The 13,611-nt window shown below is 38.1% G+C and overlaps 2 protein-coding genes and 1 pseudogene across 2 annotated transcripts; all 3 read right to left on the bottom strand.

The window, feature by feature from the left end:
• Positions 1-347: 347 nt before the first annotated feature.
• LOC145297977 (U2 spliceosomal RNA) lies at positions 348-463 on the bottom strand (annotated as a pseudogene).
• Positions 464-11,298: 10,835 nt separating this feature from the next.
• On the bottom strand, positions 11,299-12,390 carry LOC145297896 (uncharacterized). The gene has a single exon (XM_080144228.1). It carries the CDS (start codon positions 12,388-12,390, stop codon positions 11,299-11,301), a length of 1,092 nt encoding a protein of 363 aa, XP_080000354.1.
• A 135-nt stretch (positions 12,391-12,525) lies between these two features.
• LOC145297895 (uncharacterized) lies at positions 12,526-12,930 on the bottom strand. The gene has a single exon (XM_080144227.1). The coding sequence runs from the start codon at positions 12,928-12,930 to the stop codon at positions 12,526-12,528; it is 405 nt and encodes a 134-aa protein (XP_080000353.1).
• Between the last annotated feature and the right edge of the window lie 681 nt (positions 12,931-13,611).

The raw sequence follows: 13,611 nt of genomic DNA, 5'->3' as shown, positions 1-13,611 counted from the left end.
AGAAATCCTTCATTACTGGTACAATTTTTATTTTTGGTATTGACCAGAGTGCCCCTTTTGGGGAGCTGGTTTCCCCCTAAATTTTTACCCGACCTCATGTCCAATTCCGCCCTTGTGGGGAGGCAAGTTATCCCCCCCCCAAAAGAAAATAATCAGAACGGACATTTTCCAGGGCATTTTATAATTAATCAGAAGTAACATTTCCAGGGCGTTTTGTAATTAAATCAAAAATAACTTTTTCCGGTTACTTTTTTAATATTAAAACTTTGTTACATTAAGCATAGTACCTATTCACAATGCCTCGCCACGGACAGATTTAGACACCAGGGTCGTTTTTAACGTGGAGAAAAAATTGTCTTAGTCGTAAAGGATTTCTCTTCCACTGAGAGAGAAGAAATTGAAATGTAGCACTCGAAGAACAGATACTACACTTTGATCTTAGCCAAAAGGCCAAGAAAGACAAATCATTTTTATTAGCTTTGCCTCAACAGTGACACCAATTTTTTTAAATAAGTTTTTAGGGTGACAAGGTTTATTTGGAATATTCCACTTTCCTTTTTTGTGGATGCACAGCATGATAACGGACGGAGCGATAAACGTAATAATATAATGATGATGATGATGATGATGATGATGATGATGGTGGTGGTGGTAGTAGTAGTAGGTTTTTTTTAATGTGGGGTGAGAAAATGGAAGAATAGATAAAAAAAAATTGGTAAAAGGCGGTAGCTCAGTCGGTAAAGACACGGGGTAGTTAAATGGAGGTTAAAGTGCTAAACTTACTGGTTTCGATTCTAGCGGATGGTACCCGAGTCGTATATTTAAAAAAATAACTTTTGAAATCGCATGAACTGAAACATAATATTCATGTGTAGTGACATTCTCTGAAGACAGCATGTTTTTGTTTTACATGTTCGTGTCGGTTGAACATACCAACTCAGTATCGTTTTTTTTCAAATTGAATAAAAGCTTTAAAATACGTTAAAGCATATAGAAATTATTCAGGCACGTAGAAGAGTGACTTGCCTTTGGTAACATTTATTTGTTACATATTTGACATTTTGACCTTGTATGTGTGTTCGTTGGCTTCTCTGCTAAACCTTTCAAAATTGTTGAATACGACGTGGTATTTCTACAATTTTTGGTAAAAATTCAATAGTTTGTTTTATATTAGATAGGTTCTGCATTAGCATCTATCGGTATCCGTCCAGCATTTTTTATTCTTCTCACTCTTTTTTTTTTCCAAGACGGCGCAAAGATCAGTTAAGCGACACTTCCCGTCCGGATATCTCACTGTTCATCCTCCATTGTTTAAAGGCGCGAACAAGTTTTTTTTTATTATTATATTATTTATTTCTCTCTTGCCGGCCTCTTGTTCCTAATGGAACAAAAAAATTACAGGTTTTTATGGTTGACAAGCATTATAAACCTGTCAACCTCGAGTGGCCACCGCAAGTCAAGGCAGACAAATGCCCTTGTTAGATTGAATTGAACCTCGAAAGGAGGATGACAATCATCAGAAATGATGGCTCCACGCACACAAAAAGGAAAGTTGTTTCTCCTTTTCTTTTCTTCTTCTTCTTTTTTTTAATACGTCCGTTGAACTGTTGAATGGAGCATACAACAAAACGATGTCGATTATACGGAAGGACAGGTGAAACACTTAGGTTGATGAGAGTCGAATTATTTGCATTATTTTCATTAAAAAAAAAAAAAACTGAAAATGATATCAAATTTTATACGCTATTGTGTTTCCGTATTTTCCATTAATAAACGCGAATTTCCTTACATGTATTGGGAAATAATACTTATATATATAGTAGTCTTGGAAGTTTTTTAACCTTCAAAACTATACAAAAAAAAAAACTTATTTACTGTTCATTTTTTTCATCATTCGTTAGAAAACTATTTTGTAAGTCATTTAATAACCTGGAATCACTGAATCAACTTGCTCTCTCAAATTCATTATAGTACTAATGGTAATTAAAGGGATCATCAGTTGTTTACCATGAAACACTGTTCCAGGGATTTAAAAAAAAATTAGTATATTAAATCATAGCTCCCCAGCAGTGTTGATCAAATACCACCTCCCTTAATCTAAAGAAGAAAAAATATTACAGATATTAGATCTAGTTTCCTATTTTTAATTAATTTAGCTAGCCTATTCATGTTATAAAAATGGATCTTTACCTGTGAGATTCATGTTTCCAAATTCAATATATATATATATATATATATATATATATATATATATATATATATATATATATATTTATATATATATATATATATATATATATATATACACTTAATTCCAAGATGGCTATTAAGTATATACGCGATGCTGGATCTTCTATGGAGTTCCTTTTTTCCGACTTTATATTGTCATGCAGATTTCTTTTCTTTCTTGGCTTAACATTTCTATTTTTCTGAGGAGGATAGCACGAAAGGATTCTATATTGATGCAATAATGATTGTTTCGGCGTGTTTAGCCGGGTTTATTAACCTGCAGGTTGGCCTATTATTAAAATTTTCCTTGTGGTCTTTTAAAGTTATAAACACATTTTTCTTTTTCCTTATAATGACGCACTGCATCAAAGTGGGTTCAATGAAAACATAAAATTTCAACAAACACAGAATAAAGAAAATATAAAACGAAAGAGGAAACGGAAAATAATCTGGTTCTTACCTCCGTTTTCATTGAACACTAAAACTAGAGTAGGGCATTGTTTTCTTAGCCTTCTAGACAAACATTTTCCAAGAACACATAGACTACATAAACTTTTTAATAGAAACACGGTGAAAGTTAGTTACTCGACAGCTCCATCAATAAAGTCGATAATATCCAAAGAACCAAAAAAGATAGATAACGCAGGCTGCTCTTGCAGGACCAAAAATAGCTGTCCATTGGAGGGTAATTGTAAAGCTGAATCCCTTGTCTATGAGGCCACAGTAACGGAACAATCCACAAATATACCGGAAATATATATAGGTATGACAAAAGGCCAATTTAAACAAAGATATTATGCACATATGAGCTCCTTTAGAGCTAAAACAAGGATGAATACAGCATTAGCTACCCGCGTGTGGGAGCTTAAAGAAAAAAATACACCCTTTTCCATAAAATGGAGAAAAATAGAGCATAGACCAGCATACGTCCCGGAATTAAGTCAATGCTCACTCTGTAACGCAGAGAAATACTACATCCTCCGGTCCATTCATGACCCAAAAATAAAATGTTTAAATGTGAGGAGTGAAGCTTTGAAAAGTTGCATACATAGAAGGAAGGGTCTCCTAATAAATTGGATCAATGAAAAGAACAACACTTAGATGTTTTTTTTATATATATATATATAAGGAAAAAAAATTGTAAATACATAAATAATTAGTCGGTAAACTTGGATTTTAATCGCAATTATATTATAGATTTTTAATTAATGTCATATATATATATATATATATATATATATATATATATATATATATATATATATATATATATATATATATTATATTTTATAAATGTAATTTATAATCTATTTCGAATTTAAAACTATAGAAAAATATAATAATGTTAATAAACTAGGGAAATCACTTAGGATAGATAAATACTCACTTCCCCAAACCTTGAAAGATTTGGGTTTTTAAAAAATAATTTTTAAACGTATTTCGAAATTTTTAAACGTGATTCGATATAATTAAAAATATATTTTTTAAAACTTTAAACGTATTTTTGGAAATTTTTAAATGTTCGATATAATTAAACGAATTTTTAAGTTTTTAACCGATACCAATACAGATTTTAAAGTTTTTATACATAAGGAAAGAGATTTTTAAATTAAATGGGGTTCAAATTAAAATCGATTCATGTAAAAAAAAAACATTTTTTCGAAATTAGATCTTAAATTTAAATAATTCAAAGTTGAAAATTAGGTATTACATTACCCGATATATATATATATATATATATATATATATATATATATATATATATATATATATATATATATATATATATATATAGATATAGATAGAAAAAAAAAAAAAAAAAAAAAAGGGGGGCGGGATTAAACAAAACGAGATTTGAACGTGGATTCGCGAGGTATATATACTTCACACTTCCGGTTATAAGATAGACGAATATTGGCTGAAGAGAGCTCGATAAGGATACCTTAAACGGGCCTTATTATCGGGCTTGAAACCGACGGTACCAATGACCTGTCTCAACTAACAACTTTCTGTACACAAAATATAAGTACGCTCTTAAAATTTGGATTTTCCTTTTAATTGAGCACTCTGCTGGAATTCTTTTTCCAAAAAAACTAATCATATATATATATATATATATATATATATTAATAAATGCATAAACACAATATTAAATAAATAATAGACTAAAACAGTCCTTGTTTATATCTTCCCCCCCTGCTACTTGAAAAATGAAAAGCATATAATGAACAATATATTCTCTACAGTGCAATGTAGACTACAAGTAATATGAGCTCAGTCACTGCGAAGTAAAGCTTCCTCCCGGTACACTGCGAGGGGGGTTGGGCTATCAATCAATCAATTTGATTAAAAATGGACGATTTCACGGATTTCGATGATAAAAGTATGGGAAGGTGGAATTATTCTCAATCGATCCCGGACAACGTTGTGTCTCCCTGATTGTATATGTATATATGATAAAACTACAAATGAACTACGCAGTTTTTAGGTGATTTTTTTTATATTGCGCTATTTTCATTTCTTTTCTCGATCTTTACTCGGAATTGTCGACTTCCGCTTTCTTTTTTTTCATCTGCCTGTTCTACAAGTATATTAATGGTGAAGGCTCTGACGAACTGCAGACACTTGTGCCCCCACGACGTAGACACCCTCGACAAACCCGACAGGCAGCTAAATCCCACCCCCACACAGTAGAGATCCCTAGATGTAAAAGATCTTTCTACTCTAGTAGTTTCTTCCCCAGAACCGCTAGACTCTGGAATTCCATTCCAGGTCCCTGCTTCCTTAACTGTACTGACATGCAGAAGTTCAAGTGTAACGTGAGCCGAAATCTTGCTGCCCGCATCCCAACATAGTACCCCAGTAGTTGTTGCCCCTAATAGTAGCCCCCTACACCAAAGTGGCAATGTGCCTTGTTTGGGGGTGAAAATGTAAAAAAAAAAAGGAAATCTACAGTAGAACCCCGGATACAGTTTTTTCAGGTTACGATATGGAATACGACGTTTTTTCCGGACCTTTGGTTACGGTATTTACCTCGCCTTACGGTGTTATTTATAATGTTATTTGATTATATGCATGTGTATTATGTACTGTGTAATTCGGCAAAATCATGTTGACACAACGATTTCCGTTGGATCACCGAAGTTAAGCAACTATGAGCCGGGTCAATACCAGATGGATGACCATTTGGAACTTCTAGGTGCTGTATATACTTTCCACTTATCTCGACATTGTTTCCAGTCGTCTTGAATTTTTTTTTTTATATTAGACTCAAACAGTGCCGTTGCAGGAGAGGTGTGGTTGGGATTGAGCAACCCTTGCAATACAATTATACGCGCAGCTGCCCTTACAGGGGGTATCCTTTGTCTTTCGAGACTGAACGGAGACATCGGATGTACGGTACTGTATTTTGTTACTAATTTTTAATGCCGTATCCCGGGGTCCTACAGTACTTTGTTTTCCACTTCCGACACTGTCGTACTCTCCCTCGATTACGCCTCCATCGCTCTTTCTCCCTCTCTCTCTCTCTTTGTCTATCTATCTATCTATCTATCTATCTATCTATCTATCTATCTATAACTATCTGTTCCTTTACCAGGCTTTCTTTATTTTTCCCAGATAATAGAGAAAGCAATGTGACCGCAGCAAGAAAAGATGAATTTGAACCCAGATTACAAAGTACTTATCCCGAGGACCGCTTGACGTTATCTCAATGGGGATCAGCTAAGTTTTATTCATTCTAAATAAACGATGTCAATTCAAAAAGATTTATCAATAAATAAACTTTTCGAGGGTTTGTCAAACCTAATTTCTATAGTAGAAAATCATATACACACGGACAATCCTAATTATGGGCGTAATCTTTTTCCTTCCTTCCTCTCACCTCCAGACATATCTTATAGACACACGTACACATACTAGAAAAAAACTCGAATGCCAACTGGACAATATCCCCGAGTGTTTAAGGGATTTGTGAGGATAATTGAACATAGGAATACTTTTCACTACACTTGATTTCTAAACAATATATATATATATATATATATATATATATATATATATATATATATATATATATATATATATATATGGGTGGTTATTTTTGTGTATTTCAAAATGCGCGACCACGCGTCACCAATCCGGCTTCATAAAAACCCCGCAGTTAACAACATCACGTGGACTCTTCATCGAACTATCTCCCACTACATCATGTCGTGGAAGAAGAGAGAAAAAAAAATGATTGATAAAGGAGTCTTACTCCGAAATATATATATATATATATATATATATATATATATATATATATATATATATATATATATATATATATGATGAGAATAATGGAAATAGTATTCCGACAAAATAGAGAAAATAAAAAAGGAACAAACCGTATTATGTGTTCACCAACGTTTCGTCTTTATTTCGAGACTCACCCAGAGGAAGTCTCGAAATAAAGACGAAACGTTGGTTAACACATAATACGGTTTGTTCCTTTTTATTTTCTCTCTCTCTCTCTCTCTCTCTCTCTCTCTCTCTATATATATATATATATATATATATATATATATATATATATATATATATATACTGTATTAACAAAACCAAGATTTCAAAAAAGGAATTGGTAGCAACAAAAAGTGTATTTCATTGTAAGTTACAATTGTTTCAAGACTGGTTGGAAAATTTTAAGCATTATGGCGTTTGAAAATCTTTACATAACCAGCCTTTCTTCAGAATTATTGAATAAAAAACACTTAACAATCAAACATTATTTAAAGAAAATTAACTAAAAGAAATGGAGCAAGCGAAAATATTTATCCTGGACGCATCCTTTGTCAAGAGCATATTTAAATATTAATATATCACCTAATTTTCGTATCCTTATTTAAAAACCTGCCATAAGAAGTTTCCACAAAAACCCGTAGCCATTTAATATATTTTAATAATAGTATTCATTGAATTCCTAAATTAGATTTCTATATTTCTTTATTTCACATAATTAATTTTTTTAAAATTTTTTTTTTAAATTTTATTTTTATATTTATAATATGGCCAGAACAACGTAGCTATAACGTTACGGTTATTTTTAGTTTCGTATTCACCCAATCGTGGCTTCAATGTTTACAAAATATCGACTATCTTATTATTAGATTTAAAACCAGTTTTAGCTTAATATTTGATTAAATAAGGAAATAAAGAATGACATTACCTTATATTTATTAATCCTCATACAACATTCCAAGTTAGGGATCCTATTCTATTTTTATTATTTAATATTTTATTATTCTCTTTCGTTACAATCTATTACGGTTCTCGGTAGTTGGGAAAACCTAACTACAAAGGGATATAATCCATCACGTTATTAATTTTCCAAAAATTAGTTGAAAAATTATGTGGAAAACAGGTCGTCGTAGGTACTTATAATAGTTAAAGGGAGACAACTAGGGTCGTTTGATGTTTCAAGTCTTATAATTTATTGCTCTATAATCACGTTGAATTTCTTACATAAGGATTAATATATAATAAGGAAATATACTTCTACATATATATATATATATATATCCACACACACACACACACACACACACACACACACACACACACACACATATATATATATATATATATATATATATATATATATATATATATATATTCTTGCACTCAACAAAAACCGAAATACTGAAATGGCGTAGTACAATTCAGTCAGCAATTAAGTCGGTGTCTTCTATATTGTTAACGCATTATGAAAAAAAAAAATGGCCGGGGAAAAATAAAAGAGAGAAACAACGCGAAACGAAAACAAAATGTTATACAATCTACAGATTTGTTTAAATAATAAAAAAGAACACGTCAGGATGAAAGTTTGCAAACATATGGTCTTAATAGATGCAATTAATCTGCTGACCCGCTTAGTGCATTGCACCTCAAGAAACAAACAAGCCCCGCCACTAGCACCGTCCCCATCGACTTCATTTTCATTCACACGTAGCTTCTTCGTCTTATTCGTTTCTTTCTTTCATTTCTAAGACTATTAACTAATGTGTCAAGATATTTGCTATCATTTACGCCAAGTTTATCTCGGCGTAAATATGATTCATCGTGATTTCCTCAAAACGTATATGAACACACACACATACACACCTATAACTTCGTGGTATAAAATTTATATTTAAAATAAAAATATATACAATAATGTACACACATACACACACACCCACACACACACATACACACACAGACCTATAACTTCGTGGTATAAAATTTATATTTAAAATAAAAATATATACAATAATGTACACACACACACACACACACACACACACACACACACACAGATGGTCGTTTTTTAATGTGGAGAAAAGGAACAAAAATAAAAATTGTCCCAGTCGTGATATATTTCTCCTCCACTGACAGAGAACAAGAAATTGTAGTGCTGTATCCGAAGAACAGATACTACACTTTGATTTTGACCCGAAGGTAAATGTTCCGTTTCTATGATCACATACATTTTTTGTTAAGGTCACTTTTATTTTGATCCCGTATTTGAATCCGATCAATTCATTCTTGTACTCAGTGACAGGGGCAAAGAATGTCGCTTCCGGTTTGACTCAAAACGAAGGTGTATAAGTGTCAATCATTTTGTTGTTCATGCTTGAGGATTCCATAGGGAATTAGACTAATCAACCGAAAGTGTCATTTTATTGGTAGATACACGAACAATACTGACAGATTGTCAGCAGATTACTAGTTTTTTCTTAGTCACGTTCATCTCTAACTAGGCGTATCGCCATTTGAACTTCAGAGGCGACTATATGGGACAATGTCTAGCAAAGATTAACAAGCTGGCTTTGTGATTAATTTGCTCAGTGGGGAAGCAAATAAATACCTCAAAGTGTAGCATCTATTCCGACAGATACTGCAAGCAAAGACCATATGTGGGGGAAACCCCACATATAAGACCTTGGTCAATGTAGGAGCAACCCTTCATACCAATTGTCACTATCCAGCTCCCCTACTCCCCGGGGAGGTGGTCCTCATTTCCCCGTCACTCCTCACTTTAAAAATCGGCCTTATGCCTGATTTGCTCTCTGGGGGAGCAAATAAATACCTCAAAGTGTAGTATCTGTTCATCAAGCTGTTTGTTTACATTACATTTAAACATCTGCACGTCAGTACAGTCAGGAAATCAGTTAGCAGGAAAGAAAATGTCAAAGTCTAGCTTTTTTGAGGAAGAAGCTATTAGTGTAGCAAGCTTTCTGAGATTTAGGGACTTCAACAGTGAAGGGGTGTGATTTTGTTGCTAAGAGGGGATATGTACGTGGAGGGGGCATAACTAGTTCATTCCCCTAAAATATTTGTAAAACAAGAACAGAGATGCAACACGGTGGCGATGGGACAGGGGTCGGAGCTTAGTTGATTAAGCTAGACCTATTAAATTGAAAACTCTTTTTTGAACCCCATCCAAGAGGGAGAGACTAGTGGTAGATGCATCAGCCCGAATGTGACAACCACACTTCATGAATGGACGACTGGTAGTCTTGTAACTGTACATAGTCACGTAAGTGTAAGTAGTCTTCTAGTATGATAGAGGGAACTTTGTACTTGTACTTGAAACGACATTCACCCTGGAGGAGTTGAGTCGGCTTCATGAAGATGCACATCTCGTATCGCTGCGGCCCAAGCCCGGCGATCGGAGGCAAGATCCCGAGTGAGCAATAGCCAGTCACGTCTCCAACGAGACAGGCCATAGATGAGCATGCCCGAAATAAGCTCAGCATCGGCTTTGATAGTCCCGAGCCACGTTCTTAGCTGGCCACCGACACGTTTTTTCCAGCCGGGTAGAGGACGTGGGGAGATAGCCTCGTGGATAAAGACCCCTGCATCACAGCGAGAGGCATGGCCGAACCATCGAAGGCGTCGGGCCCGCAGTAGGTCAGTAATTGCCTGGAGATTGCAGCGACACCGGACTTCTTTGTTGGCGACGAAATCCAAGAGACCGACATGGAGAATGCGGCGGAGATTGTAGTGGTCGAAAACTTCTACGTGTCGCAGATCTGCTTTCCGTATGGGCCAGGTCTCACATCCATACAAAAGTATTGAGCGGACGAGGGCCTGGTAGATTCGTATTTTTGTCCTCAGACGTATTTCAGGCCGTGACCATAATCACCTTTGGAGTCGCCAAAAGGCAGCTCGTGCGGCATTAATGCGCGCTTCAATCTCATTCATGCCTTGACCGGTACCAATGAACGTTCAGCCCAGGTATTTGAAGCTATCCGTCTCCTCGAGGGTTTCCCCGTTGAGAGTGACGGAGGACCTTTCTGCTTGGTGGATGCCAGCTGATAGAATCTTCATCTTGCTGGCATTTATTCTCATGCCAATGGCAGCTGCCTTCTCCTGGATTCGGTTCAGCACCGTCTGTATGTCTCTGTAGCTCTCCCCGAGAACCGCAATATCGTCCACATAGTCCAAATCGGTGAGATGAAAGTTACGCCCCACCACGACGCCAGGATATCCAGGCAGCGCCTGCTCCATGATCCAATCAATAGCGTAATTGAAAAGGGTGGGCGAGAGCGCGCATCCCTGGCGGACACCACTGCTGACGTTGAAGAAAGAGGAGTCTTGGCCATAACAGCGGACACGCGTGCGAGTCCGATGGTAGTAGGCCTTGATCAAGTTGAGTAGCTTCGGGGGGATACCATCTGCTTCCATCACTGTCCACAGGGTACCGCGGTCGACCGAGTCAAAAGCGGCAGCGAAGTCGATAAAGCATACGATTGTACGCTGTTGGTAGCACCAGCGCTGTTCCAAGGCTCGCCTCAGCGTGAATATTTGGTCGAAGCATCCGCGGCCAGGTCGGAATCCGCATTGGTTAGGGATGAGTCCTTCTGTCCCTTTCGTATTGAAACCGTCTCAGAATGAGGATAGTGAAGACTTTGGCAGCGACATCTATAAGGCTGATGCCTCTGTAGTTACTACATGTCCGTTTGTCACCCTTCTTAAAAAAGGGAAGAAGGATGGCGTCACTCCAATCTTGGGGAATCTCCCCACTATTCCAAATCTCAGAAATCAGCTGGTGTAGGCGAGGGGTAATTCATCGATTCCAATCTTGTAGACATCAGCCGAGATACCGTCCTCGCCTGGAGCTTTGTTATTCTTCAACTTGGCAATGATGGCTCTGATTTCTTCATGGCTGGGGGTATCCGACGAGCAATCGTAGAGATCTGCAGCGGTGGGGGTGTTTTGACCTGGTATTGTAGGTGGAGGCTGGTGGTTCAGGAGTTCACGGAAGTGCTCGTGCCACCGATCCAATCGTGCGTTTAGCTCAGTAATGATTTCACCTCCACTGTTGTGGATGGATTCGCTCACGGATGACCTCGTCTGTGTGCTGGACTTCAATAGTTGATATAACTTGCGGGAGTCCCCTACCGAGGCCGCATGTTCCATGTCAGTTGCAATATTGTGCCAGTAGACATTGCGGTCGTTGCGGGCAGAGTGCGTTGTTTCTTGGCGAAGGCGACGATAGTTGGCATCTCTGTTGAGTCTGGCACGTTTAGCCTCCTCACCCAATTTCACCGTTCGACTTGAGATCCAGTCCTTTTGACGACGCTTTATGAAACCCACGGTGTTGGCCGCTGCTTCAGTGACATCCTTTTTGAGTGCTTTCCATATATCTCCCACCGATTCTTCTGGTTGTAAACCATTGAATCGGTTGCGTAGGTCCAGTCGAAACTGAGTCGCAGTGTCGTCCACTTTCAGTTTTGTGATATCAAGACGTTTTTGACGGGAAACGTGTTTGTTGGCCTTCAGTCGCATTGTGAGCTTGGCTCTAACAAGGACATGATCCGATCCATGGGTATTTCCTGTTTCAGCACCTCTGCAAGCGCGGCAGTTACGCATATTGCTTACCCAGCGTTTGCGTATCAAAATGTAGTCTATCTGGTTCGCCGTGACACCGTCATTCGAGTACCACGTCACCAGGTGATGATTTGGATGCTGAAACTTCGTATTGGAGACAATGAGGTGATTGTTCATCGCTAAGTTAATGATACATTCGCCATTGGCACAGCGATTCCCGACGCCAAATGGGCCCAGCGTAGATCTTGTTTGAGCATCCGCCTTGCCAGTTCTGCCATTCCAATCACCTGCTATGACAAGCATGTCGCCGGCGGGGGTTACGTCGACGGCAGCTTGTAATTCATTGTAGAAGGTATCCTTTATAGCGTCGGCTGAGTCTAGCGTGGGTGCATAGACTGCGATGACAGAGACGTTGTGGATAACTCCTTTTAGCCGAATTCAGGCAAGACGAGGGGAAATGGGTTCCCAGTCCAAAAGAGATTTTTGTGCGTGGTCGCTCAGAGCGATTCCGATGCCATACAGTCCTGAGTTGTCCGTTACCCCACTGTGATAGAGGTGGTAGGAAGTATCTTCTTGTGGTACCTTGATGGATTGGTGACCACTGTTTGGTAATCTGACCTCAGACAAGCATGCGACGTCCACCTTGTATTGGTGTAGAGAGCGCACCGTTAGGGCTTGTGCCACCTCAGATCTCAGGGTTCGGACGTTCCAACAGGCGAAGAAGTAGTTCTGTCTTCTTCGAAGCATCCCGGCTTGCAAATTTAACACTTGTTCCACCGGGTGAACAAGCGCGTCGGCTCCCGCATACGCCGTAGTAGGGTCCGCAGTTGTATAATTGTGCATATTTCTCATGAAGTTCCTTGGCGGTAGTAACCACAGGCAGACGCCAGTCGCAAGTGTACACTGTGGGTGTGTGCCCAGGAACAGATATCCTTGCCGCTGATTGTCAGCAGACGCAGAGGGATAGTCCGACCATGGAGCCGCCGATTATCGACAGTCGTTCCATGGGTTTGAAGACAGGTTGCCGCAAGTTCCTTGCAGACGCAGTTATCACCAGGCGCCGCCGGTTGCTGGCAGACGCAGTTGGATTTAAGAGCAGACGAACAGTTATAGTGCTGAACACTCGCTTGCATTTCCGCTCATTCGGTGTTAACCGGTCTCGCGACGTGGACGCATGGGCGTGAATTTGTCTGTCAGAGGTTATAAGTGACACACGCCTTATGGAACCATTATATAGAGCAGTGGGGGCTCATACCCATATGCCCAGCTCCGGCATAACAGACCATTTGAGACCAAATGATAGAGGGAACCAATGGATAGAGTACTGTTACCACATCTGGGCAGGAGCTGCTAGAAAGGACTTGTCCTGCCTTGATAGAGTTCAAAATAGGCTTCGTAGCCTCTTTTCTCTTCTCTGCAACCTCTATCTCACAGAAGAGATGTCGCGAGTTTTTCTCTGCTTTATCGTTATTTTCATGACAAGTGCTCGACTGAGCTACAATTTATGCCCCCCTCACCAAACTT

Source organism: Euprymna scolopes, chromosome 18 (genome assembly GCF_053919585.1).
Source record: "Euprymna scolopes isolate OS-2025 chromosome 18, ASM5391958v1, whole genome shotgun sequence".
Classification (NCBI taxonomy): domain Eukaryota; kingdom Metazoa; phylum Mollusca; class Cephalopoda; order Sepiida; family Sepiolidae; genus Euprymna; species Euprymna scolopes.
Note: the sequence above shows the minus strand (reverse complement) of the source record. Positions and strands in the feature narration are given on the sequence as shown.